The sequence below is a fragment of the Musa acuminata genome, chromosome BXJ1-9 (assembly GCF_036884655.1).
Source record: "Musa acuminata AAA Group cultivar baxijiao chromosome BXJ1-9, Cavendish_Baxijiao_AAA, whole genome shotgun sequence".
In the NCBI taxonomy this organism is placed as follows: domain Eukaryota; kingdom Viridiplantae; phylum Streptophyta; class Magnoliopsida; order Zingiberales; family Musaceae; genus Musa; species Musa acuminata.
In genome coordinates this window covers 47,884,472-47,911,508 of record NC_088335.1, presented here as the reverse complement: position 1 = coordinate 47,911,508, position 27,037 = coordinate 47,884,472, and the positions used below count along the sequence as shown (strand labels likewise).

The 27,037-nt window shown below is 39.0% G+C and overlaps 4 protein-coding genes across 5 annotated transcripts; 3 read left to right on the top strand and 1 right to left on the bottom strand.

Moving 5' to 3' along the window:
• Positions 1 to 2,097: 2,097 nt before the first annotated feature.
• Positions 2,098 to 4,855, top strand: LOC135586365 (BTB/POZ domain-containing protein At5g60050-like). The gene is made up of 2 exons (XM_065084289.1): positions 2,098 to 2,783; positions 3,388 to 4,855. The coding sequence occupies exons 1-2, from the start codon at positions 2,217 to 2,219 to the stop codon at positions 4,357 to 4,359; spliced, it is 1,539 nt and encodes a 512-aa protein (XP_064940361.1). The 5' UTR covers positions 2,098 to 2,216; the 3' UTR covers positions 4,360 to 4,855.
• A 1,309-nt stretch (positions 4,856 to 6,164) lies between these two features.
• Positions 6,165 to 8,475, top strand: LOC135593937 (small ribosomal subunit protein uS8-like). Its single transcript, XM_065084290.1, has 4 exons — positions 6,165 to 6,296; positions 7,591 to 7,734; positions 7,814 to 7,974; positions 8,122 to 8,475. Exons 2-4 carry the CDS (start codon positions 7,602 to 7,604, stop codon positions 8,218 to 8,220), a joined length of 393 nt encoding a protein of 130 aa, XP_064940362.1. The 5' UTR covers positions 6,165 to 6,296; positions 7,591 to 7,601; the 3' UTR covers positions 8,221 to 8,475.
• A 670-nt stretch (positions 8,476 to 9,145) lies between these two features.
• Positions 9,146 to 10,688, bottom strand: LOC103999443 (protein SOSEKI 4). Its single transcript, XM_065084570.1, has 4 exons — positions 10,397 to 10,688; positions 10,242 to 10,311; positions 9,365 to 10,147; positions 9,146 to 9,245 (listed from the first exon to the last, which is right to left on the bottom strand). The coding sequence occupies exons 1-4, from the start codon at positions 10,557 to 10,559 to the stop codon at positions 9,146 to 9,148; spliced, it is 1,116 nt and encodes a 371-aa protein (XP_064940642.1). The 5' UTR covers positions 10,560 to 10,688.
• Positions 10,689 to 15,036: 4,348 nt separating this feature from the next.
• On the top strand, positions 15,037 to 16,219 carry LOC103999279 (myb-related protein MYBAS2). 2 transcript variants are annotated; one of them, XM_009420995.3, is made up of 3 exons: positions 15,037 to 15,283; positions 15,372 to 15,473; positions 15,548 to 16,219. In XM_009420995.3, the coding sequence occupies exons 1-3, from the start codon at positions 15,159 to 15,161 to the stop codon at positions 15,954 to 15,956; spliced, it is 636 nt and encodes a 211-aa protein (XP_009419270.2). In that variant the 5' UTR covers positions 15,037 to 15,158; the 3' UTR covers positions 15,957 to 16,219. The 2 variants fall into 2 exon arrangements, with proteins under 2 accessions (XP_009419270.2, XP_009419269.2); XM_009420994.3 differs by having other exon boundaries at positions 15,039 to 15,264; positions 15,344 to 15,473.
• Positions 16,220 to 27,037: the final 10,818 nt, after the last annotated feature.

The following is a 27,037-nucleotide window of genomic DNA, read 5'->3' as shown; positions in this document are numbered from 1 at the left end:
TCTATGACTTCATGGCTCATTACACTAACGAGATCTGAGGTATGCAAGAAACCCATCTGTCATTTGTAATACAGACTTTCATGATGGAGCTCAAGCCCTCTCGCTTTTTTTGATCATTAGCGGAAAGGCTGCCAACGACGGTACCCGAGATGCTGTAGAGGGCTAACTAATATATTGTCATAGGGGTAATAGTATCAAATTAGGCGCGAAGATACATGCAAAAGGCTAGGATAGGAGTGATTACCATCAACCCCAATCCCGAGATTACCACGACAAAGAAGAAATGACCAACCCGAGCTACCTCATTTGTGATCCGAGTTAACTTCCTTGAACATGACTAGAACCCAGGTTGGTACTATTGTCAAAAGCCTCTGGTGACAAGATGTGAAAGTTCATCAAATTAACTCCTCTTGAATATTTTGAGTAAATAGGGACTAACCCAAGATGGGATTAACTGAACTTTCCCTTTGGATTGTTGGAGTTCTCGTCTTATTTCTTTTGAGTGTTAGTCTATTTATCATAGTTGGATCCTTAAGGAGTCATTCAACGAGTCCATTAATTGGGTTTTGGATTCGGGTAAAGCTAAAAGGTGTGTGGCGATGCACTAAATTCCACGGTTAGGGAGTGGGGCACTCCATTAGCCGATAGTTCCATAGGTCTTGAGCGATTTTGAGATGCTAGTATCGTATTGAGTGGGGGAATCCCGATGGGCATTGGTGCTAGTGGTGATTGAGGTATTAATCATGATTGAGATGATGGTGTTGCTTGTTGGGCTAGCTAAGATAGGAGCAAGTGATAGCATGCATTATGCTCGTTAGCATTTGGACTTGTTGGGTGGGGTTTAGGAATATCTCAATAGAGATAAGTGGCTCAAGGTTGTCCCTAGGGACAAAAAGCCCGAGTCATTGAACAGACTTCAGTACCATGCTAATGTTTGCATCGAAATGGATGCATCCACATAAGAGAATGATGGCAGTTGCCCCCCTTGAGTAAAAAGTGCTATGGATTAAAAGCAATGCATTCTCGTTAGATTACTCATTGAGAGGATTGACGGGCGAATGTTCTCGCATTAGGCTCTCCTTTTAGCGCTAAAAATATTAGGAAAAATCATCGTCAACATCTAAGTCAACCTAATGTGGTTTAAACCCAATGACACAAGAGTATCTGAGGTGGAAGTGTCGAGCTCCTAGGGTGCCACCTACACTAAGACTGATGTTGGAAAAAAATTTCCAATAAGGTTCCTTAGTGATCGAAGTCCTTCGCGAGACGTCGAGACTTGTACACCGCTCATTTTTGAACTAATTAACTTTCTTTTTTATAGGTTTTACGGGACCCGAGCAAGATTACAAATTGGTTGACCCTTTGTGGACACATATCGCAAGGGTGCGTCATCACTTAAGTAATCTCAACTAAGTTTGAGAAGTTAGTATAATGATGCTTCATGACTTAGGTTACTTTAGCTAAGTCTGTGACTTACATACCTCATGATTTAAATAATTCTAACTAAGTTCGTAATATTACGATATCAGCTAACTCCGTCCCTAAAGCTGTTGCAATTCCTTTAAAAGACATATGTTTGCTTAATTAACTTCTAATTCTAATTTTACATATATTTCTCGGCCCAAATATTAACAAAAGAAATGCATTAACTATCCAGAAGAACAAGTTTTGAATTCTTGACATGGCCAAACTCATACTTGCCTATCATATAATCGTCTTATTATACAGTTAAAATATTTATCTATTAATTTAACTGACATTTGTGTCGTTTAGTGTACTGAAGGTATTACTTGTCATCATGTTGGATCACCTGCAACAACCATATTGTATGATTTGTACCACCTGCTTTTAGCTGTCATGTGTCGCCACTATCTACTCGTTAATCCCAACAAAAGTCTCATCGCAGAATACTATTTGATCCGTCTCGCTCGATTCCTACCACCATAGCAAACAGCGGATGATCAAATTTTCTGTACGTGGTTGTTTATGATTGGAAATTAAGCTGTTTTGTATTTGAACCGCCTTTCTGTTTCCCCGCAGTCTAATCATTGTAGTGAAAACGATCCGCTCACCGAATGCTTCTTGTCTGACCTCCGACCGGCCTCTCACGCGTCGTTTGCGAGAGGAGCCTAAAGGTGACGTCTCGCTCTCTTCCGTTCCCGTTTAGACCGGCGGCGGCGGAGCACCCGATCCCGCTTCAGTTCTCGCGCCCTGATATGGCTGAGGCGGCCGAGAACCTGTTGAAGTCCGGCGAGGTCTCCGCTATGATCCGCCAAGGCTTCATCTCTTCCCCTCGCCTCTCCCCCACGTCCTCCCCTCCGCCGCCTGCCACTGCGACGGCGGTCCACCCTTCCCCTCCGCGCCCTTCGGTCCCGTCTCCCAAGTCTCCTACCCTCTTCGAGATGATCACGCATGAGGACCTCGCCCGCCGAGTCTCCTCGCGGACTCACCCCTCCGGCGACCAGAAGCGGCTCCGTCTGCTGGAGAGGATCGCCGCGATGATCGCCAAGGAGGGCCCCGGTGACGTGGAACTTTCCGTCAGCTCCGGCGACGGGTTTCGAGTTCCCATGGCAGTACACCGCCGGGTGCTGGCGGCGGGGAGCCGGTTCTTCGCGGAGAAGCTGGCGGGGATAGGAGGCGGGCCGGGGCGCCCGGTGATGGTGGAGATCTGCGACTGCGATGACGCGGAGGTGTACGTGGAGGTGGTGGGGCTGATGTACTCCACCGATCTGAGGCGGAGCCTTGCCGGTGAGGACGTCGAGAGGGTTCTAGGACTGCTCAAGGTAACTTCACCTCTTTCCCCAAATCTTTCTTCTCTACCCAAATCTTTTAGCCACAAAGATTGATGGAAGAACGAGGGTTTCTCATGGCAAAGTTAGCTCTTTGAGATTTAAAGAAAGCATTCCCAAACACAATCACTTTTTTGCTTCATTCCCTTCATAAAGTTCAATCATAAAGTTGCTCTTTTAGGATTCTTTAGCTGCTTTTTCGAGTAGTAATATGATCTTGAGTTGCGTAAAAGGACATGCACAGCAATTTATACAGTGATTAAAGATGAGCGATTGGTATCATAGAATTGAAAATAAAAAGTGTTTTGTTGATGTGACATTGTGAATCTACTGTTGTGGATTCAAGGATTCAGATGCTGCTATGCATAAATCTGGTTTTGGGATTTAGAATCATTTTAATGGAGGACGCTCATTGCTGTTTTGAGCTTAAGGAACCTGTAATGGAAGAACAAGAGGCTTACTTCTGTTTCGCCCATCTTACATTATCTCAAATATTATCCTTTTTTGGTTCAATGTGATAAGTAGTATGCTTTTGGCAGAAGCATCTCCTTGAGGATGAAAAAAAAGAAGTAAAGCAATTTGTGAATTCGTGGTGCAGGTATCTGTGGATATAAAATTCGACGATGGGATTTCGGCATGCCTTGACCATTTGGAAGCCATACCTTGGTCCGAGGATGAGGAGGAGAAGGTAATGTCTACTCTCAGCAAGCTTCCGATTCGGCAATTACATGAGTCGATCGAACGAGTCCTACAAAGGGTTTCGGTGGAGCCTTCGACTTCTGCAAATGCCGACTCCATTGTGGTAAATGTTCTGCATGGTGTTTTGCAAGCTAAGGACAAGAAATCTCGTCGAGATATGAAAGCCTTAATAGCTCGCTTGCTTAGGGGAGACCTAAATCGAAGTGATATCCGCTACAAGAATCTTGAAGTCCCGAGGGAAACCCTTTACCAATTGTGCCACAAACATATGGATTGTCTTATGCTGTTGTTATCTGAGGCTGCAAATATAGTTGAAGGTCAGGGGGATCGTGCTGCCTTGATGGGTGAGGTCGCTCGAGAAGCTGATAACGTGCAGTGGCTTGTTGACATTCTGATAGATAAGAGGATTGCTGATGAGTTTGTGAGTTTGTGGGCCAATCAGAGTGGGCTCGCCACTTGCCATTCCAAGATACCATGCATATATAGATTTGAGATCAGCATGATCACTGCTCAGCTGTGTGTTGCAATCGGCAAAGGACAAATTTTAGTGTCCAAAGATGCAAAAGTTTCTCTTTTGAGGACATGGCTGGAAGCTCTTTTTGAGGACTTTGGTTGGATGAAGAGAACTTCTAGGACTTTCAACAAGAAGATGGTAGAGGATGGGCTCTCTGCGACAATCTTGACGTTGCCCATGGCAGAACAACAAACAATTTTGTTGAGATGGTTTGATTGTTTTCTGAATAAAGGTGATGACTGTCCCAACATCCAAAGAGCCTTTGAGATCTGGTGGAGGAGAGCTTTCATTAGACAGTACGCAGGGGAACATGATCACTCTCATCTGCAGATGGTTGATTCCGATAACCACATATAAAGGTACTCTCACTAAGTATAACTGTATCAATCCAATGATGTCAATAGTCGTCATGCGAACACTAGATAGAAGCATTCTTTTCTTTGTCCATACATTTCATTTCTGCTCATGATTGTGTTGCGGAGTCATTCTTTTGAATTCCGTTGGAAGGGAAAACAAATGAGAGGATGAATACTTCCCATGAACGGTCATACGAATGAGAAATGCAAAGTTTTGGGTGAAGCATTATTTTAGTCTTACTATGATACTGTTGGTAGTTGATCCATTGTGTGTTTTCAATCTTTCACACTATCATGTGGAAAGTATGAATGCATATTGCAATATAAGCGCACCGTCACAACATATTTGGATTGTGTATTCATTGCTAGACAATAATAAAATGTGAGACGCTCCGAGACAGTATATAGCAGTTGAGAAATGTCACATTAAGGAATTGAAATATATTTATCGGGAAAATGACATCATTTAGAGAAGTAGAGGTATTAATTTGCATTTCTGATAGTCACAAGATTAGACAAAGTAACCATTGAAAGAAGATGAGAATCCTCTTTTTTCCCGAAAATCCATGATGTCAACTACTTAATATCATAGCAATATATTTTTGTACTATATTTGATGGTTAATGAGCTTGTCTGCTGTAAGAGGACTCTTTCCTATCCACCTAACTCTTGTTTAAATTATTTAGTGTGACATGTTCTTCAGCCAAAGCTTTTCCAACTCTTAATTGTAACATGACTAGTTTTCTCCCATTTATACATTATGTTCAAATCTTTTACATGTAAACACTTTTAGAATGTCATGCAGAGATTAAAAGACAAAATTGTATAAGCTGTGTTGCCTGATGACTACTTTGGTAATACCATCTTCCCTTCTTGACAACTTTATGTATCAAAGTAAATGCCCCTCAGGTGTTATTTTGGTCGATCACTTAAAAACCTCTTTCTCTACTGCTTATTGTCATACAAATCTTCTCTCTTTGTGCCACCAAGCTTACACAGGACTGCTGCAAGCAAATATAATCTCCACATGAAAATGGATGCTGATTATTTAGTGGTTAGTTTATTATTGCACAGATTTGAGTCTATTATTGCATAAATAATAGTTATGGATTTTGAATCCATATTCGAATGTCTTGTGTGGTTTAATTTCTTTTTTTGTGTTATTTCTTAGAAGTATTTGAATTAGATCAGTGATCATTTTTCTTTTTCTAATCACCAAAATGGTTTTTTTTGTAGAATTATTAAATTTGAAACCTAAATTAATATTAATATTTTTTTAGAAAAAAAATAGCTAACTCAACTCAAGATCATGCTATTGAAACTTTAGATCGACTTTGACTATAAAATATATTGACTAAGTTGGAAGGTCGAGAAAGCATCTCTCTCTCTCTCTCTTGATGCATCAATTATATTTGACTTCAAGATTACAAGAGAAGAATGAGGCTATATATATATATATATATATATATATATATATATATATATATATATATATATAACCAAATCCTCTAAGAACAATTAGATAAGTTGGATCAAAATGCCAGAGCCAAATCAAATCTGACTCGGTCAAGATTTCCTGATCTGAACTCAACTCATGTAGCTAATGAATCGTGTTCAATTAGGTCCAATTACATCACAAACAATCTGATTCCAATGGATTATTTAAGCCGGGTCGAGTCGTTGAATGGCTTCATGTGGATCAAGCCGAAGCACTATGGGCCGGCCCGGTTCGTTTAAGACTTTTAGGGCACTTGTTTCATTACCGTGGATTTACCGTTTGATCACGATCCAACGGCTAGGAACAACACCTAATCAACGTGACGAGAAGCTTCGCATATAAACGCCGGCCGCCACACCCATCTTCTCCCCCGCTGTTGTTCTTCTTGTCGAGCTAGGGTTTCGGTTGGTTCTCTTCTCGCCGAGTTCGCCACTGCAAAGGTGCAATCTTATTTTTTGGTTTCATCTTCGCTTTCCCTTCGTGTATACGTGTTCGTTCTCTGAATTAGATTGATCTGCTTAGAGATGGAAATGCTATTTTGATTTATGTTTTATATCTTCTATTCTAGCATTCACCAGATCTGGAGGTTTCCATATCATCTGTACTCTTGATCTTTGTTTACTCATATGGTTTTTGGTTCTTCCAATCAAAATCGTTGCTTATCTATCGGATAGGTGTTATTCTATTTCTAGAAACTAAAACATCTATTCCGCAGTATTGCTGCCCTTGCAAGTCTCTGATGCATTCGATATGGCCTGATTTCTACTGATAGTTACTAACCGTGAAAGAACTCCTCTTTGCTGTGCGGCACAAGCAAATAGAGAAAGACTCGAAAACTGTGATTTTTTCGCGGATGTGTCCATCAAAATATTGAAATTGCATCTCTTCACATGTCCACTATTGACATTTCGAGTGTTGTCAGATCTATTTGTAACGTGGATTATTTAATTTCTTTTCTTTTGGTCGAGTTTGTTGATTTATGCAAGACATCGTTGACCATATGTCAATTGTACACATTGAGCACCTCCTGTTTTTTATTATTTTGCATTTTCTTGTTGACATGTCGTTGTTACACTTCTGGTATCCTTTGCTTGGTGTATCAGCACAAGTTGTCAAATCTCTAACTTGTGTTATGATTTAGTTAATTTTTGTACCATATTGTTTTTTCCAACATTTTATGCTTGTTGAAATTACCCAGCAGACGGATCAGATGATCCACTCATGTTTCAAAAAGGTTGATCTCAATGTTCTATTTTGTTTGGATGCGTTAGTCTGCCTGGTTTGAGAAACATGGGTAGTCAGCGTCAGGATAAAACTGGGCTGTGGCATGATTGTATTGATTGTAAAGAAAGTAGGTGTTACAATTGGGTGAGTTTTGGATTTGATTGTCCAAGTGTCTCTTGTACCTGATCAATCATAAACCAGCTGATACTTATGGACCTAAACATAACTAGGGTGAGCAAATATGTAGGCCAAATTGTGCCAATCGGCATGTATCTGTTCAAACAACTTAGAATTTGAAGTTATTATGGTTCATGTAAGAAAATTTTCATATTTAGGTTAGTAATCTGGCTTGATAAGCAAGCGGGGGTTTTGCTTAAAGTTATTCTAACAATGGTTGCAGCCTAGCTAATAAGTTATGGAAAGCGCTCACCTTTTCTCATGGGCCATCGGATTCTGATTCTGAGTATCTGCCTTTTGGTGAAATATGCATAGTCATTTGTTCTTTTGCAGATTTGATAAAGATGGTGAGAATCAGTGTTTTGAATGATGCTCTCAAGAGCATGTACAATGCCGAGAAGCGTGGAAAGCGGCAGGTCATGATTAGACCATCCTCTAAAGTGATAATCAAGTTCCTCCTTGTCATGCAGAAGCATGGTTAGTGCTTTAACAATGTTTTGGTGGTGGTACTAGAGTAATTCTTTTTAATGATTTGAGTGCATGTTTATTTCCACAGGATATATTGGTGAGTTTGAAATCGTAGATGACCACCGAGCTGGCAAGATAGTTGTTGAGTTGAATGGGAGATTGAACAAATGTGGTGTCATTAGCCCACGATTTGATGTTGGTGTCAAAGAGATTGAGCCATGGACTGCCAGACTACTTCCATCACGTCAGGTAAGCAGCCCCAATGAGTTCTTGATATTTATTGAACTCTTAAAGTTACTGAACTGGTAATGGGATATGATGCTTTTTCGATAATTTCCCATTACTGTTGTTGAGTTTCGATATTCAAATCATGAGTTTTTGACTCTCATAATGCAGTTTGGTTACATTGTGCTGACAACATCTGCTGGAATCATGGATCATGAAGAAGCTAGGAGGAAGAACGTTGGTGGGAAAGTACTCGGATTCTTCTACTAGATTATGGGGTTTTGCCAAGGTAGCAAATCAGAATTAGAATTCATGATTTGGTCGGTTGAAGAACTTAGTAATTTTTGATTGGTGTAGCTGTTTCATTGTCTTGGATTGAGTTTTGATTTTGAACAAATCAGACTGGCCCATTTCATAGGCATCATTAATTTTGTTCTCGGTGGTTGAGAATGTTTTGGTGAAATCCCATCAAGCCAATGCATCCTAATATTTGATCAGTAGAATGCTGAAAATTTGGATTTTTCATCTGATTTATATCTGTGTGCTGGAGATAAATGCTGTGAATAGATTAATTGGCGCGTCGTGTCCCCTCTATTGGTGTTAAAATGCTGCTGGCAGATAAAAGAGACTAATCGCGTTTTGTACGAATCTTATAGTGTATAAATGGAACAAATTGATTCATTTCTCTCAAATGTTTGAGACTGATAGCAACAGTGACACACCCATCTCGGTAAAGCGTTGAAGTTGAGGACAAAGGGGTGGAAGCAAGCCATCACAGGGCGTGTCGAAGAGGAAGAAGAAGAGACGAAGAAGGAAGGCATCACGGGGTAATATTCTTCGTGCATGGTCGCCTTTTGCTTTCTGTGGCTTCATATGTCAAAATATGGAGACATTGATGAGGACAAAGGTTCTCTTTACAGTTCATCATGCTGTTGCAGCCTCATGGAAATGGAACCTATGATTTGAAGTATAGGAAGCATTAGCACTGCGGGGATAGGAAGATGGGATTTAGCTACAAGCGTTCATCCAATCCCAAGGGATATTTGATTTAGATAGAGAGATTAAAATTGGAGTTAAGGACAACATCTCAATTCTTGCTTCTGATTGGCCAACTGGTTCGTCCATCATGTCTGCACCTAATATTGCTTTGATACAAGAAGAATGCTCTGCTCGATCATCGGCAGACTATGGATCTCTACTTCTGTGGTTTCCCTTCTTTTCTTGTCTTGGCCTTTCTTGGTATGCATCTGGCACGGTCGTCTTCAACCTCTTTTGCCAGATTCATCTTCGAGCCCCTGGTCATGAATCCATGAAAGAAGCTGTTACTACGTTAGCATATGAATCAACAATTCCATTCAAACTACAAGATTGAATGAGATGTTTAGCTTAAAAAGAAGGGAGAGTGGAAGCTTACCGATCGGCATCGTAAGATGAGGATTTCTTCAAGACCGGAGGAAGCTCTCCATCGGCATCATCACCACGCATCTTGTCGGTGAAGACCTCCTTGTCCTCCAAACTAATGGACCGGAAGCTCGGCATGTGCCCCATCGACTCGGCACGATCGAGTCTTCCGCTGTACTGCGGCATCAACGACAACCCGTTCGCCTTCGCTGAGATCGAACCGCACGAGATCAGATGCATCAGCACCGCGGAGGCCTTCACTCTCCCGCTCAAGCAGCCGCCGACCGACCAGCCCTTCTCTTCCGGCCTGACCGCCATAATGCAGCGGCCGTCGGCCTTGATCAGCGCTTCCAGCGTCTCCGGGCTGGACGACGAAGGTGGCGGCGAGACCTCGTCTCCGCTGAGCTCGGTCGCGGGGTGCTTCTCCGCCACCTTCGCAGACTTGGGATTCTCCGCTCGCTCCACTTCGGCCACGGGAGCTCGCCGCTGTTGCCTCTTGTGCTCCTCCGTCTGAGTAGACGCGTCGATGGAGTTTGCAGTGGTCTCGGCGCTCGTGTTGCTCTTGTAGAAAGAGCTCCGGGTGGCCTGCTTCCCTCTCGAAAAGGAGGCAGCAGAATCCTCTTGCACGCATTTGGAGCTGGTAGAAGAAGGGAGAAAGAGTTCCTGGGAACCAGAGGAGGAAGAGGAGTTGAGGTGGAGAAGCTCCGTTCCTTTGAGCACATACTCATTGCCATGAACAGGGTGGATGAAGTCATCCTCCGAGAGATCTTGCCACACATACCCGTTCCTGTAGCTCCTGATGCGCAGAAAGGCAAAGCTTTAGCACGAAAGGCAAGCGCAAAAGAGCAGTAAGATCAGCAGCGACACTCGTCTGCAATCTTAGCTCTTACCTTTTGGACGACCAGGAGTACAAACCAACCATGGCTCGCCCTCTGAGGACATGGAGACGGTTGATGACATCTGTAGAAGGAGCGCACACAAGAGTTCAGGAACTAAATACCAAAGAGATGAACGCTCATTTGCACCTACACACACACACACACACCTCTGAGATAGAGTCCTGATGATGAGGAGAGAGGGACCTCCATGAAGTGAGGGTGCTCCAGGTGCCCATTTCTCGATAGGTAGTAAACCACCGCAGCTCTCGCTGGACTCGTCTCCCTCTCAATCCGAGAATGCTCAGCTCTCCCTCTGTAAGCAGCCGCCATTGTTGAATCCTAGCAACAAAATGGGCTGCTGCGATTACTGCACATAAAACGTCAGGCGAGGAACACAGATGAAATGATCAACCATAAGTGGTGTCTATCTCAGGTGGATAATATAGGGAAGAAGATGTAGAGGAGGACAAAGGGACTGTGTAATTACACCAAAGTCAACCAGTACCAAGTAAAGAATCAAAATTCCCTGTAACGCCTGCAGCATTTTCCTTCTGTCCATCTTGCAGAGTGACAGAGAGGAAGAGGAATCAGGAGGACCAGCAGCCTCTGCCATTGCTGATCTCAAAAAACATAGAAAGAAGATGGCGCCAGATGATTAAATCAGTCAACTCTTGAGCCCGTTTGATGTGGAATTTGACTTGATGTTCTTCCTTGTAATCTAATTTTTTGAACTTGGAAACAGAGATCAGAGAATCAAATTCAAAAGTGCATCACCTACCAATTCTTTACCATTGTTTTCCCCCATTACCTGTCTGGATAAGCAAATTCTGTCTTCCACTATCAACCAAATTCTTCTAAAATCTCAAGATTTTCATAATTCTTTAGATGATTATTATGTATATAAATAATTAGGGAAATTGATTACTTCACTAATCATTAGATTTCATGGTAAGTGAAAATGTCATTTATGAATTTTTTTTCATATTCCTTTCAAAATTAAAGAACATTGTTGGATGAATTTAAGAAAAAAAAACTTTTTTCTTTTTTGGCTTTTTTCTGAGAAGTATTCTCATTTTTAGAATTCCCTAATATTACTTCTTCTTTTTTTGTCTAATATATAAAATACTCTCGCTCACTTATCTCATTTCTCCTTTTTTTTTCTATGGGGTCAAATTATAGTCTTTTTATATTATGTTATAGTGTTTTCAATAATATAAGAAAAACACTATAACATAGTGTGAAAACATTATGTACAATATTTTCCTAGTATCATGAAAACATTATAACATAGCCTAAAAACACTATGTTTTTATAAAATTTATATAAAAATATTATGTTATAGTATTTTTTGCACTAAGTTATAATATTTTTCTTGTGTTGCTGAAAAGATTATAGTAGTGTAAAAACATCATAATTGGACCTGTATATATATATATATATATATATATATATATATATATAAAAGGAAAGATAGAAAAAAGGAATTGGTGGCTAGTTGTCAAGTTAAGAGTATTATAGATATTTGGCAAAAAAAAAAGCATGTTATTAAGGAATTCTAAAAATAAAATATTATTTTATTATTTACAATCATAGTATTATCGATTTTTTTTTCTTTCCCATAACTCCTTATTTCATTACCATCGTTGTGAATGTTCTCCCTATCAATATCGTTATCATCAACTTTTCTGATTACAAATGCTACTTGTCATCTTCTTCGTCGTCTTTTTGCTCACTATTGATGTCATACCATATGCACGATGATCTATTGATACTTGTATAGTTTGTTATTGATGTTACTTAATGTCAATCAATCTTACTCGATATTGATCCGAAAAAAAAGGGTAAAAGAAAAAAAAATGAATGACAAACAAAAAGAGAAAAAAAAATATTTATATATTAAAAAAAAAGAAGATTACAAATACCAATCTCCATTCGTTTTTTTTCTGAAAATTCGTTTCATATATTTTTTATCCAAAAAAAATTAATGATTTCATGAAAGACAAAAGAACAAAGAGCTCTGTGAACAAAACCTGACATACAACAATACAAATCTCATCTTCTTTTTCTCCCCTCGTTCACAAACTCCCATAAGAAAATAGCCGCAAGAATCTTTGCTGCACGGGCACCGAAGACGAAGACGACGACGAGCAATGCTGGGGAGCAAGTCGTAAAGGAGAAGCTGTTGCCTCAATTCTCGTGCGCACATGATACGAACGCTGGTGTACCAAAAACAATGCACAGGCTCACTAGCCATTCCTGTCACTGTGTATTTACACTCCACGGAGACGATGCCTACTCTTTAAAGTACCGCGGTCATGTCCTTCGTCATATCAATCTCATCCTGTGACGAGGAGAGGAGACCCATCACTTGCTCTGTCTCCGGGACGGACGAACAATGGCTCTGAGAAGCATGCCCACCATGTGAACTTTCCGCTTGGAAGACTGAGGAAGAGTAGGCGTAGCCCCACGGCCTTCGGTTCATATCCGAATGGGATCCATCCAAAATTAAAATCGAATCGGATACTAAGTTTAAATTATAATGAATTTATCCAACTAATAGTTTTATAAATAATTAATCAAAAATATATTATAAATTTTTAAAAAATAAAATAAGTGATTCCGAACCAAAACCACAATCGAAACTGAAATCGATGATTTTTTGAATAATAATTTTGATTCATTATCGATTTAAAGTTCGATTGAACTAAAATAGAGAAGAATTAATTTTTTTAATTATTAAGAAATGATCTTACGTATATTAAACTTTAACATCTTTTTTTTTTATTTTAAGAACATTATAAAAATATTAATTAAATATCATCATATAAATATTTTCAATTAGGTGACAAGTAATTCCAAGACTTAAAGTTAGTTTAAGTTATATTAGGAATATACTCAACATATTGTCCCAATTATCCTAATATTTTGTTCTACAATAATGCAATAACTCATAAACATTCAGCATGGTATTCATTTTAGAGGCCCATCACTGATGGAGCCTCCTACCCACTTTTCATCCTGGAGAGCAGCCCAACCATTCCCAAATTATTTGAGGACACCAAATTCTAATTATACATAGTTTTAAGTTGATTAAGGAACAGAGGAGTCGAGGGTTTATAAGCCTCTATAATCACTTTTACCGTCAAACGTATGTTCTGAGGATTACCTAAAAGGATAAAATCGTACGAACTCATGCTCTCGCACCAATGACGATAAAATGTTAATAATATATAATTAAATTAATGATCTATTATACTGTATTATAAGTTTCTCCGAGAAACTACTTCTTGGCATATGCTCACATGGAAATCGCTATCACAATTAAGTTATCAAATAAGCAGTTCATCTAAATCTTTTTAATTAGTCTTAAAAGTTGCCAAAGTAGTTCTATTTTTGTGATGGAAAACATGCACTCAGATAAAATATGATCATGCTTGTCTCCATTAGAATCCACTGGGAGCATAAACATTAACAGAAGCAACTTATGGGACTGATGCTGCTGCTGCTTATCATCAGAGACTGAAACATCTTTCTGATAACACCAATACTAGTCAACAATGTCATCATAGAGACTTGGTGCCATAAGCATCTATTAGAATGGACCACTGCAAGCTTCTAAGCAATGGCAATTCATCCTCATGGTCCAAACTGGTGAAACTGATGATTAAAGAATCTAATGGTATAATCTAAGGAATTCGCCCACAATAGATTCATCAATCTATTGATCCAAAAAATCTAATTCCGACTCCTTCCATGGACTAAACTACGATGTCAGAGTTGATCTTGATCTTGTACCTCCATCGGCTGCCGAGACTCTGAACCCCACTTGTTGATCGAGACAAGTGAGATATACCCTCAAAGAGGCTTTTCGCCATCGCCATGATGGCCTTTGACGTAGGAAAGCCAAGTCCTGAGCAAGACATTGTTTAGTGCAACCTGCCACAGCACCAACAAAGCTGTGAATCCCTCCCTTTCGGCTCATGTTCTTCCTCAACCCCATCGAGAGATCTCAGACAACTTGAGGGGATCAATCAAGCAATGCATCCCAACAAACAGAAGAGAAAAAAAGAGAGTCAATGGGATGGTACAGCAGCATCTAGAAAGGATCAAGACGGCTATTTCCTATTTCTTCTTCTTCTTCTTCTTCTTCCGTGTGACGACAATGAGAGATAAAGAGAGAGAGAGAGAGATTGAGACTGGTGAGTGGGCTGCCCACAAACGAACCGGTCGCCTCCACCTCGGGATGGCTTAGCTTTCGCTTCCATGGTGTTTGATTTTGATCCCCATAAAAGACTAAGCACCGAAGCCTTGTGTTGCTTCGACGAGCAGCGAGCGTGCCGCCCTCCACATCAACATCACGGTGAGCTGGGTTTGTGCGCACCCATCACAGATTAAAGTCGCACCACTTCACGAAGATGATGAAACCTTGGATAAAAAGAAGGGGAACAAGACAAAACATTGTGCATGCAAGCTTGATGTTGCTCCATACGTAAAAGGGAGCTTTACATTACATTATCATTTGGGAAGAAGGGAGTCATATAGGAAAAAGAACTGATAGGCAGGTCGTCCTACAAATGTATGCCATCCCAGGGACATGGAAATCAGACTACGAAGCAACCCAACTGTTCCTTCCAATGTATGGATGATGCTTGCTTACGGCACCAATTAACACGTCCCTGCAGTACCAAGGACCACTCTCCAGAATTCAGCTGGTATCTATGAGACGGATCCACTTGCTTCGTGAGTGCCTGTGACATCACTGAGCCACGACAACCACTGCATGCCTATAAATAAGAGAGGTAGTGCAGCCAAAGCTTTCAAACTATGTAGAAAGGAGTAGTGCGGTAGCTGCAGCAGTTCATCAAGAGAAGCCAAGTGGTGGGCCGAGCCGTGGAGGAGCTACGAGAGAAGCAGCAAGAGATCGATAAGATGGCGATGCGGAAGGGGCCGTGGAGCGAGCAGGAGGACCTGCAACTGGTACGCATTGTGGGCTTATTCGGTGACCGTCGTTGGGATTTCATAGCCAAAGTCTCAGGTTTGAGGGGGGAGGATAGGTAGGCTTACTTCGGCGACTGTAGGAGGACGAAGCTCACCTTTGGTTTGACGTGTTGTAGGTCTTAATAGAACAGGCAAAAGTTGCAGGTTAAGGTGGGTAAACTACCTCCATCCTGATCTCAAACGCGGCCGCATCACCCCGCAGGAGGAGCGCCTCATCCTCGAGCTCCACTCTCGCTTGGGCAATAGGTTGGACACATCCTCCGAACGCTCCATTAAGCTTCCATCGCTCCCCATGCATCATGCATAACGTGCTCACACAGGTGGTCTCGGATCGCCCGGAAGCTCCCAGGCCGCACCGATAACGAGATCAAGAACTATTGGAGGACTCATATGAGAAAGAAGGCTCAAGAGCGGAAGAGGAAGCCGTGCCCGTCGTCGTCGCTCACCTATATCTCCGCCGCTCAAATCGAGCTTCCGCCGGAAGTTGTGGCGGAGAGTAGTAGTACTTCGGCGCTCGGAGAGATCAGTGATGATGCTGTCGAGGACTACTCCATGGATCAGATCTGGAACGAGATTGCGATGCCTGACATGATCAGTGGGCTGAGCTTCGGGGAATGCAAGGATGAAGTCTATGACGGTATGTGTTCCGCAATCCCTTCTCCTTTGTGGGAGTATTGCTCTTTCCCTCTGTGGAAGATGGATGATGAGGACTTCCGGGCATATCACTAGCTACTGTACTACTCCTCATCATCTAATTGAATCTATCAGGCTAATTTCTCTTCATATATATATAGATGTGAAATGATTATGAGGGAGACCACTGTGATCATTGAGCAAATCTGCAGTGCAATTGTTGGTCTTGGATAGAAACCTAGAAACCTATTTGTATGTGTGATTCAAAGCTCATGTTGCTGCTGTAGGGCTTATTGTATAAACTCCTACAAGTACTTTGGCTGTAGAGAAGAAATAAACAGTCATTCTGCTGTGAACAACATGTGTGGCATCTGTAAGACTGCTTGCTACTGCAGAAACTTTCTTCCTTTTCTATTCTGAGATAAAGATATGTTCCAACCAAATCCTCTCATGGCCAAACTTCTTGAAAGGCCCAACATGGAGTCATGGCTTGATGACAGTGGTTTCTTGTGCACCCCAATAAATATCCCAATTATGAGTTAGAAAATTGTAATCAAGGCAGATTATTTCAAAAAAAAGAACTTTATTTTCAAATGGAAGGAGAAGGAGCTCCTGTCTATATGAGGTTAATATATGTATTTTATCCTGTAGAGATTTTTTTTTGACATGAAACTAATTATTTAGATCGTAAAAAATAATCTTAATGTGATATTAAGTCTATCGTCTAAGAGTACAAACCATAAATATATATTAAAAAAATGACAACTCCTCGATATTGATAATAGACGGTGTAAATCCAACCATCCATAAGTATTTGTGTGGATCATAAAGATACCGATCTATCCATCATAGATTTAGCTAATTTTGCTTAAGTACATGACACTCTTCTCATAATCTCATGTAGGAATCTACAAGGAAAATGAACATATTAGTGAAAACAAAGGACAAACTTCCTTTGTTACCCCACCAAAGTGTAAATTCGAAATCACACAAACAAACATTAATACAAATATTTTATGAATAATATAAAAAATATAAAATTAGATTTCACAAACATTAAAAGAATCGTAGGGATTCTCTCGTGAAAAAAATAAAATACGAAACAAAACAATAAATACGTTGCGTTCACTTGCGAGTCATCAAACGCCAATCTTATTATTTTTTTTTAAAAAAATATTAATCATAAATAATATACATAATGCTCGTATATAGGTTCGAGATAACGATGTATTAACCAACTTAAATGTCTTAATAGGAATAATAATATAAAAAGATTGATGGACTATCTTAGATTAGAGAGTAGGATTAGATTAGGGAGATGACACTATATGAAAATAAAAAAGTTAAACTACATGTTGTGCAAGTGATAACATTAACTAGTGGTGGTGATAGGGCAATAAAAAGATGGTGGGTGATAAGGTGTAGTGCTCCTCAACTTTTCATTGCTTTTGGTGTTGATCTTTCCTCGACACTGTTCTTATATGATAGAAGCTCTTTGTTGCCTTTCTTCAAGTTAGTGCTCCGCCATTACAGCCCACTGATCCAACCGAGATGATTCTTTATCTTGCCGGTGAACACATGGCAATGACTTGTTAAAGTCCTTTTTGTAGTGCCACAGACTTTGATAACGAGACTTCCTATTACAATAACAGCTTATTAAAGCTTTTCTCTGAAATCTTTGCTTATCAAACGATAGATTTTGTGTATCGTTCATAGTGGCCGCTCCATTAAAGGGATGCACACCACTTCCTATAAGGAAAAAGAGACAAAGTAGTAAGCAAAGGTGAGTGTTGCGTACAATATTGTCTTCGATCGTCATGTGAAATTGACATGCTCATATTTTTTTATCATTTGAGAACAGTGACTAGATAAAGCTTGACTTTAACGATATATATATATATATATATATATATATAGTTTTTGTTTTGTAATTGACGGTTATAGTTTTAGTTTGGACGGTTTTGGTTTTGATTTTAATTTTAATTAGAAATAATTTAAAATAGTAAAAGAAAGACAATAGTTTTAAAAACATGAAATGAACATTGAATATAAAATAAAATAAAAAGAAGCAAAAGTCGATTGACATACTTCTTCTTCTTCTAATTCAGGAATAGAAGCATACACATTAACAAAATCAATTAAAATATTTAAAAATCAAATAATACTCTTTTAAAATAGTTATTATTGGTATTATTTCATTCATCGAAAACCCTAAATGTATTTTTTTTTTTTTTTGAATGATCCAATGGATGTCAATCTATTGATATGTGATTGCAACGTAGGAGTGCATTTATTAATAATCACTTAAAAGAACCAAAATTTATTTAATTTTGTGATGGTCATGTTTGTATTTGCTCTGATATTTATTCGTTTAATAAAGTTTATGAGTAATGTATGTAAGAATATATAAAAGAACACATTTAGTGGCAAAATTTAAAGCATTTTGATAATAATCCACAAAACTTAATATTTCACCAAAACTGTAAAAAGGTGTTACAAATTTAGCTAATTCTTCATTTTTAGTAAAATAATGAAAAAAGCGATTAGTAGTGATACGACATATTTTGGCCCCAAGACATGTAATCTATACTAAGGCACTGCTCGGCACGTCACGTCTCGAGAGCCCCAAGACACGTCAAGTCAGAATTCATACTAAGGCACTGCTCCGCACGTCCACCACGCCAACCCCGTACGATCGACCCACGTATAGTAATATAAAGACCTCTGGTTGGCATCTGGAAGGGAAAAAAAATTAGCAAAAATCAATTGATCACTCTACTAACTTGCTCGTCGGGTGATCCTGACGAAGGTCATTTTTGTAAGAAAATACGGTCAGCTCACGAAGACGAGCTCTCAACCACTCCGGAGAAGCAGAGACGCAGCTCGGCATACACGACGCCCGGATTGACACACCAAAGAATGCTGATCAACACCTCGTCACGAGGGCCCGGTCGACCTCGACATCCAGCTCAGCCGACAAAAGACTCCCGACATTGACCCGTGGACCAGGTCATGCTGACTCACTAGCCACGACACATTTGTTCACTAACAAGTATGGTACCCGGATTTTGTGAAATCTTTCTTCTTATTATGCTTTCTAAATATTAAAATATCAATCTCCTTCTTTAAATTTAAAACTTTTAGAATAGTAGTTCCAAATCACCTAAAACAAGCCATTGATATTTTTGGATCTTCTCGAAATAAAATTTAAATATTTTATTTTATTGATTTGATCATTTCATTGACTTTCTTTGGCTCTACGATGAAGTGTTGGCTTTCCAAATCAATCTTTCAGAGTGATCATCATGCATGAATATCGAGGTCGGGGGCATTGAGCTTCCACTGGGATTTAAAAGAGAGTTAGGAGAGAGAGAGAGAGAGAGAGAGAATGCTATTACAAAGAATATTATAATTAGAGAGCTTATGAGAGTATTATGTTTGCTTGATGAATTAGTGTGAGAAAGAATGAGAAGTTTAGGGTTTTGTTTTCCAAAATGTTCCCCAAACGAATTTTCATTAAGTTTATCGAAAGGATAAATTTATCTTTTTTTATTTTACATTTTTAATAACTATAATATCATAGAAGAATTAGACTTTAGAGAGGGCCTAATGGTCATAAGCCTAATGGGATTCGATTAATAGTTTAATAATTTTTTTATATTATAATCATTCAAGTCTGTTCAAACTCAATTCGAAATTGAATCGTAACTCATGATTCTGATTTTAACTAGTTGGAATCGAAATCGAACTCTCGAGGCTTAGTTTCAATTCGATTTGAAATCGACAAACCACAAAGCCTAGTAATATTGCCACGCAAGAAATTTTGAGAGAAAAAAAATATATAACATAGCATCGCAAAAAAGACACTAATATGTTTGGTGAAAACAATAAAATTTTCCTAATTGTTCTTATATTTCATGAGTCATACGAAGAGGATTTAATGTGTGAGCGACTTGCGCGGTAACTCATCTACCACACTTGACTCGATATCCGCAAACAATAGCTTCTGTTGTGCGTCGCACACGAGCGAAATGGCATCCTTTGGTTGCATAAAAGAAACAACACAAGTCATTGTTCTTTCATCTTAAATAAGGACAGGAAAATCTCCATCTTATTCTCGTCATCTTAAATATTTCAATTTTCTATTTATTTCTTTTAGATTTCTTTTTCTCAAGACGTGTTGGTGTTGCAGAATCTTCAAAATTCTTCATAATCGTAAAACGTATACGATGATAGGAAATATGTCATACGACAACAAATGGAATCTTCATATCCTTTTTATCTTTATTTTTAATTTTAATATATATTATTTGATAATATTTCTTAATCAGAATGTTTTTAAATTACTTCTGTTCCGACAAACTGCTATTTTTTATTCCAGCATGAAGAACACACTGACACTTTAGCATTTAGCATAGAGAAGACGAAGGAGAAAACAAAGCTATGGTCTATTATGTGTGTGTGTGTGTGAACAAATAAGGAAGGCTTATAAAAATGATAATTATCATAAAAAAATATGTGTGTATGTGTGTGAACAAATAAGGAAGGCTTATAAAAATGATAATTATCATAAAAAAAAATACCAAATGATAGATTTACTGTTTTAACAATTGAATAAGGTATACTGTTTTACGAAATGAGTGATAAGTCTAATTTGATAAGGTGTAATTAGGTAACCTTTATTCATCGTAAAATGGTTAAATCTCACCGTTCAGATTTTGTTTCCTAATTGGGATTAGGGATTAGTATTTATCAAGTTAATTATTTTTAACCATTAATTATTGAAGTTAAATATCGTCGATGTTCTTGGCAGCATGATGTGGCCCTAATCTATATGCGCAGAATTGTCCCAGATGAAAAATGCTTCCTTCCAAGATATCACCTGCACAAAAATCACAATCGGGAGCGGCTTTCGAGCCCATCTCTTCAACACTCAAGTTAGTCCCGAGGTCAAATTATATGTTGTTAGGATCGAGAGCACTAAGAGGGGGGGGTGAATTAGTGCAGCGGAAATCTTACAGCGATTTAAAACCAAAAGCTGCGTTCGTTCAATAAAAACTATTATGATGCAAAAACTAATTCTCAGTTTGTATTTAAGTGCAGTTTGCGTCTAAGCGCAGATTGCGTCTAAGCGTAGTTTGCGTCTAAACACAGTTTGCGTCCAAGCGCAGTTTGCGTCTAAGCGCAGTTTGCGTTTAAACGCAGATTGACGTCTAAACGCAGTTTTACGTCTAAACGCAGATTTACGTCTAAACGCAGTTTTACGTCTAAACGCAGTTTTACGTCTAAACTCAGTTTACGTCTAAAACGTCTAAACACAGTTTGGACAGTTTTACGTCTAAACGCAATTTTACGTCTAAACGCAGATTTACGTCTAAACGCAGTTTTACGTCTAAACGCAGATTTACGTCCAAACTCAGTTTACGTCTAAAACGTCTAAACACAGTTTGAGCAGTTTTACGTCTAAATGCAATTTTACGTCTAGATGCAGTTTCAAAGGGAGATGAACTTTTAGAAACTGGTTCGTAAGAGCGCAGAAGACAGTTTTGCAGAATCAAGGCGTAAACGTAAACTGCAATGTAAATATCGTACGAAAACACTGGTTTACGTCTGAAAACAGATTCGGATAGATCAGCACTTAAAGACTTGTTCGTGAAGGCGTAGAAGACAGTTTTGTAGAATTAAAACGTAAGCGTAAACTGTAATGTACGAAAACACCGATTTACGTCTGAATGCAGATTCGGAAAGAACAGCACTTAGAACTTGTTCGTAAAAGCGCAGAGAGCAGTAGTAATGAAGGAGGTTTGTAGTAAGTATAAAGTGCTCAAAAGTAAATGCAAACCAGAGATTTAGAGTGGTTCGGTCAGTCTTGACCTACTCCACTTTTGGCTTCCTCCACCGACGAGGTCACCGACGTCAACTAGGGGCCTTCCTTCAATAGGCGAAGGCCAAACTGCCCTTTTACAGTTTCTCTCCTTTTGACAGGCTCAGGAGACAACCTTTACAGACCTTTCTCTCCTCACTTTACAACTGAAAACTTGAAGAACAGAAGGAGGAGACTTAAAGGCTTTACAACACTTTTGAGCTCTTAGAATCACAGAAAAGATCAAGATTTCGGTGTTGGTCTATATCTTTTCAGTGCTGAATGGGTGGGGAATTTATAGGCCCCAACCCAATTCAAATTTGGAGCTCAAAACAATCAAATCCCGGAATTCTGGGATCAGGCGGTTGCACCTCTTGACTGGAGAGGTTGCACCGCCTGGCAGAGCTCGAAGACCGAGCTCAGGCGGTGCCACCTCTCTGCCAGGGAGGTTGCACCGCCCAGTCTTGCTCGAAGACTGAGCTCAGGCGGTGCCACCTCTCTATCAGGGAGGTTGCACCGCCCAGTCTAGCTCGAAGACTGAGCTCAGGCGGTGCCACCTCTCTGCTGGGGAGGTTGCACCGCCCAGTCTCGCTGGAAGGCCTAGCCCAGGCGGTACCACCTCCTGGCCTGGGCGGTTGCACCTCCTGGTGCAATCAGGGTCCGAATGGTTCATTCCATTCGGCCCAATTTCGGTCTTTCAGGGGCCCAATTGCCCCAAGATTAAGCCAATGGGATCACCTCCCATTTTCCAACTTAATCAACATGCTAACTACGATTAAATCTAAGACAATTTCTGCAGCTTTGCTTCGGTGCGTCAATCGCTCCTTCCGGTGAGTTTCCGACGAACTTCCGTCGATCATCCGATGAACCCTCGGTGTTGCTCCCGCGGACTTCCGGCAAACTCCTGGACTTTGCGATGATCCACTTGGCAAGTTCCGACGAGCTTCGCTTGGCAAGCTTCTGGACTTCTCGGATCTGTTCTCGCAGAACCTCCGACGACCGTCCGAACTTCCGTCGAACTCTCGAACTCCCAACGTGATCATGAACTTGACTCCGGCGCAACTCCTGCTGCTTGTCTATCTTTCATCGTAGTTAATCCTGCACACTTATCTCAACACATAGATTAGACAACAAATGACAATTGACTTCATCATCAAAATCCGAGATTCAACAATCTCCCCCTTTTTGATGATGACAATCAATTGATAATGGAGTTATCCTTAACTCCCCCTGTCTATATGCCATCGTTGAGATAAGTCAACCTTGAATTCAAGACTTAAGAATTCAAGTGACGTATTGATAAGTTAGATCAGTTAAACTTATCAATACTCCCATCATGATACTTATCATGATATATTTCTTCAAAGATGATGTCAGGGCTTGACATACATCATCAAGTTTGTATGATTGTGTTTGTAACTATTCATCATGTAGTTTGAACATTATCATATAAAGCTGTGAAACACTATTACATGATGCACACATTTGAAATATTCTAGCAAGTTTTGCATTTTCTTCACATGATAAGATATCAACTCAGGGCATAATGCAAACTTTAGCACATGTTCATATATCTCTTGGTGATGCAAGGATGGCATAATCATAGCAGTGTTTATAGCATCATTCATAGTATTTCTAATCATGGCAGTGTTTATCAATTCATATATATCTCCCCCTTTGTCATCAACAAAAAGCATAGTAATCATGATACCAGAAAATAATAATAGCAAGCTTATAGAGGAATTTTACATAGATTGCTTTAAATACTTCTTCCCTTTTGTGTTATAATCCATTGTCTATGTAAAGATTTTGCAGGATGGAATACATACACATGAATCATTTCAGAAACTCATTTTTTATGAAAGTGTACGAGAAAATCTGTTTCATAAATAAGATGCATTCGGACAAGATTTTGTTGCAGATTTTCACATATAATCATGGAAATCAAGTGATTTGATCATACAATATAGTCCGAAAAATAATTTTAACAAATTTATCTGTTCGGACACATCAACATTCCTAGTTCTCTTCTTATAAAATCAAATTGTTCTTCACTTAGAGGTTTTGTAAAAATATCAGCTAGTTGATATTTCGTATCAATGAACTCTATGATTATATCATGATTCGCAACATGATCTCGTATAAAGTGATGTCTGATATCAATATGTTTTGTTCTTGAGTGTTGTATAGGCTTCTTTGTTAAGCATATTGCACTTGTGTTATCACATTTAATTGGAATATTTTTGAGATGAACTTTATAATCTTCTAAGGTATTTTTCATCCATACAACTTGTGCACAGCATGCACTTGCTGCAATATATTCAGCTTCGGTTGTTGATAGTGCAACCGAGTTTTGTTTCTTAGATGACCAGGAAACAAGGGCATGTCCTAAAAATTGACATGATCCTGATGTGCTTTTTCTATCTAGTCTACAGCCAGCGAAGTCCGCATCAGCATAAGCTGTTAACTCAAAATTTTCTGATTTTGGGTACCATAGTCCTAGATTTGTGGTTCCATTAAGATATCTAAGTATTTTTTTAACTGCTTTGAGATGAGATATCTTAGGGTTTGATTGAAATCTAGCACAAAGTCCTACACTGAACATGATGTCTGGTCTAGTGGTAGTGAGGTAAAGTAAACTTCCTATCATACCCCTATAAGTTTTTTGATCAAAGCTTTCTTCACTTTCATCAATTTCTAACTTAGTGGAGGTGCTCATAGGAGTGTTACTAGCCTTTGAGTTGTTCATATTAAACCTTTTTAATAAATTCATGGCATATTTAGTTTGACTAATAAAGATGCCATTGCTTAGTTGTTTGATTTGTAAACCTAAGAAGAATGTTAATTCTCCCATTAAGCTCATTTCGAATTCAAGACTCATAGTTTTAGCAAAAGATTCACAAAGAGATTCATTTGTAGAGCCAAAGATGATATCATCAACATAAATCTGAACAATGAGAAAATTATTTTCAAAATTCTTGATAAACAATGTAGTATCAACCTTGCCTTTTATGAAATTATTTTCAATGAGAAAAGAACTAAGTCTCTCATACCAAGCCCTTGGGGCTTGTTTTAAACCATAGAGAGCTTTAGTTAATCTAAACACATGATTAGGGAGGCTATTATTCTCAAATCCAGGAGGTTGTTCAACATAAACTTCTTCGGAAATAAAACCATTTAGAAAAGCGCTTTTAACATCCATTTGAAATAACTTAAAATTATTACAACTAGCGTAGGCAAGGAGCATCCTTATGGCTTCCAATCGAGCCACAGGTGCGAAGGTTTCTTCGTAATCGATACCTTCTTCTTGGTTGAAACCTTTGGCCACTAATCTAGCCTTGTTTCTAACCACGATACCATTTTCATCTTGCTTGTTTCTAAAGACCCATTTAGTACCAATAACTAAATGGTCTTTTGGCCTAGGAACAAGCGTCCACACCTCATTTCTCTCAAATTGATTCAATTCATCTTGCATTGCGATAATCCATGAATCATCTTTCATGGCTTCATCAACACATTTGGGTTCAATTTGCGAGAGAAAGGCGGCGTTGGCACAAAAATTTTTAAAAGAAGATCGTGTTTGAACCCCCTTTGATGTGTCTCCTAGGATTAGCTCCTTAGGATGAGCATCTACATACTTCCAATCCTTGGGTAAGGAAATCTGGGAAGTGGATGCATCTAAGTTGCTAGTTGGAGACGGGGTTTCGTTTAAATTCAAGGAATCAAAATTAACATCATCATCAAGATCATTTTTCTTAATTTCTGAAATCTCATTGAAAACAACATGGATGGATTCTTCAATAATTAAGGTTCTTTTATTGAAAATACGAAAAGCTTTAGAAACCGAAGAATAACCAAGAAAGATTCCTTCATCAGTTTTAGCATCGAATTTTCCTAAGTTATCCTTTTCATTCAAGATAAAACACTTACACCCAAAGACTTTAAAATATGAGACATTGGGTTTTTTGTTATTCCATAACTCATAAGGAGTTTTGGTGAGTAAGGGTCTTACTAGAACTCTATTCAAAATATAGCATGCAGTGTTTACAGCTTCGGCCAAAAAATATTTGGGTAGGCTATGTTCATTCAACATGGTTCTTGCCATTTCTTGCAAATTTTGATTTTTTCTTTCTACTACCCCATTTTGTTGAGGATTTCTTGGAGTAGAGAAATTATGGTTGTATCCATTGAGTTCACAGAATTCTTGGAAATCATGGTTTTGAAATTCTCCACCATGATCACTTCTAATTGACGAAATCATAGATCCCTTCTCATTTTGAACAAGTTTACAAAACTTGGTAAAGTATCTAAAGCATTCATTTTTCTGTTTTAAGAAGTAGGTCCATGTATATCTGCTATAGTCATCAACAATGACAAAGGCGTATTTGCTACCTCCTAGACTCGATGTAGAGATTGGTCCGAACAAGTCCATATGGATCAATTGTAAGGGCCTAGAGGTGCTTATTTGATTCTTAGCTTTGAAGCTACCCTTAATTTGTTTACCTAATTGGCAAGCATCACATACATTATCTTTGATAAACTTGATATGAGGAATTCCTCTTACAAGTTCTCTAGATGATACTTGAGTAATTAGTTTCATGCTAGCATGACCTAATCTTCTATGCCATAGCCAAGCATCCTCATTCATAACGGCAAAACACATTTCATCACATAAGTCATTGAAGTCAATAGTGTATACGTTATTTTGTTTCAATGCAATCATAGATATATTGTTATGTGGTTTTTCAATGATGCAAGCATTAGATTCGAATTTGACAGTATATCCTTTATCACATAATTGACTAATACTTAAGAGGTTATGTTTTAAACCATCAACTAACAGAACATCTTCAATAAAGAGGTTGGATTTGTTACCTATGGTTCATTTGCCAATGATTTTACCCTTGTTGTTGTCTCCGAAGGTGACATAGCCTTCGTCTATGCTAGTAAGCTTAGAGAATTGAGATGGATCTCCGGTCATATGCCTTGAGCATCCACTATCAAGGTACCATCTCTTGCTCCTAGCTTGCGATGGTTTAGTTTTCTACAAGAGAGGATGATGTTTAGGTACCTATTTGCTTTTGGGTGCCTCATAAATAGATCTATATTTTCTATCATGTTGCATAGAGTTTGTCATGGTTCCTTTAGGAACCCAAATCAATTTGTTTGGACTTATTTTCTTGAATGGACAACAATGTGTCTTGTGTCCAGATTTGCAACAAAAGTTGCACTTGGTTTGGTGTTGAACATGCAAGATGGGGCCTTTTATGAAGGTGGTTGGATTTTGGTGAGGACTTCTCACAAATCCAATTCC

What these genes read in the sequence shown, in the direction of transcription:
- LOC135586365 (XM_065084289.1), top strand. Translation starts at nt 2,217, where the DNA reads ATGGCTGAGGCGGCCGAGAACCTGTTGAAGTCCGGCGAGGTCTCCGCT. An exon ending in GGGTTCTAGGACTGCTCAAG is followed by an intron (nt 2,784 to 3,387) that starts GTAACTTCACCT and finishes TTCGTGGTGCAG; the next exon opens with GTATCTGTGGATATAAAATT.
- LOC135593937 (XM_065084290.1), top strand. Translation starts at nt 7,602, where the DNA reads ATGGTGAGAATCAGTGTTTTGAATGATGCTCTCAAGAGCATGTACAAT. An exon ending in CCTTGTCATGCAGAAGCATG is followed by an intron (nt 7,735 to 7,813) that starts GTTAGTGCTTTA and finishes TTATTTCCACAG; the next exon opens with GATATATTGGTGAGTTTGAA. An exon ending in GACTACTTCCATCACGTCAG is followed by an intron (nt 7,975 to 8,121) that starts GTAAGCAGCCCC and finishes CTCATAATGCAG; the next exon opens with TTTGGTTACATTGTGCTGAC.
- LOC103999443 (XM_065084570.1), bottom strand. Translation starts at nt 10,559, where the DNA reads ATGGCGGCTGCTTACAGAGGGAGAGCTGAGCATTCTCGGATTGAGAGG. An exon ending in TACTCCTGGTCGTCCAAAAG is followed by an intron (nt 10,148 to 10,241) that starts GTAAGAGCTAAG and finishes TCTGCGCATCAG; the next exon opens with GAGCTACAGGAACGGGTATG. An exon ending in TCATCTTACGATGCCGATCG is followed by an intron (nt 9,246 to 9,364) that starts GTAAGCTTCCAC and finishes ATTCATGACCAG; the next exon opens with GGGCTCGAAGATGAATCTGG.
- LOC103999279 (XM_009420994.3), top strand. Translation starts at nt 15,159, where the DNA reads ATGGCGATGCGGAAGGGGCCGTGGAGCGAGCAGGAGGACCTGCAACTG. An exon ending in TTTCATAGCCAAAGTCTCAG is followed by an intron (nt 15,265 to 15,343) that starts GTTTGAGGGGGG and finishes GACGTGTTGTAG; the next exon opens with GTCTTAATAGAACAGGCAAA. An exon ending in CACTCTCGCTTGGGCAATAG is followed by an intron (nt 15,474 to 15,547) that starts GTTGGACACATC and finishes GTGCTCACACAG; the next exon opens with GTGGTCTCGGATCGCCCGGA.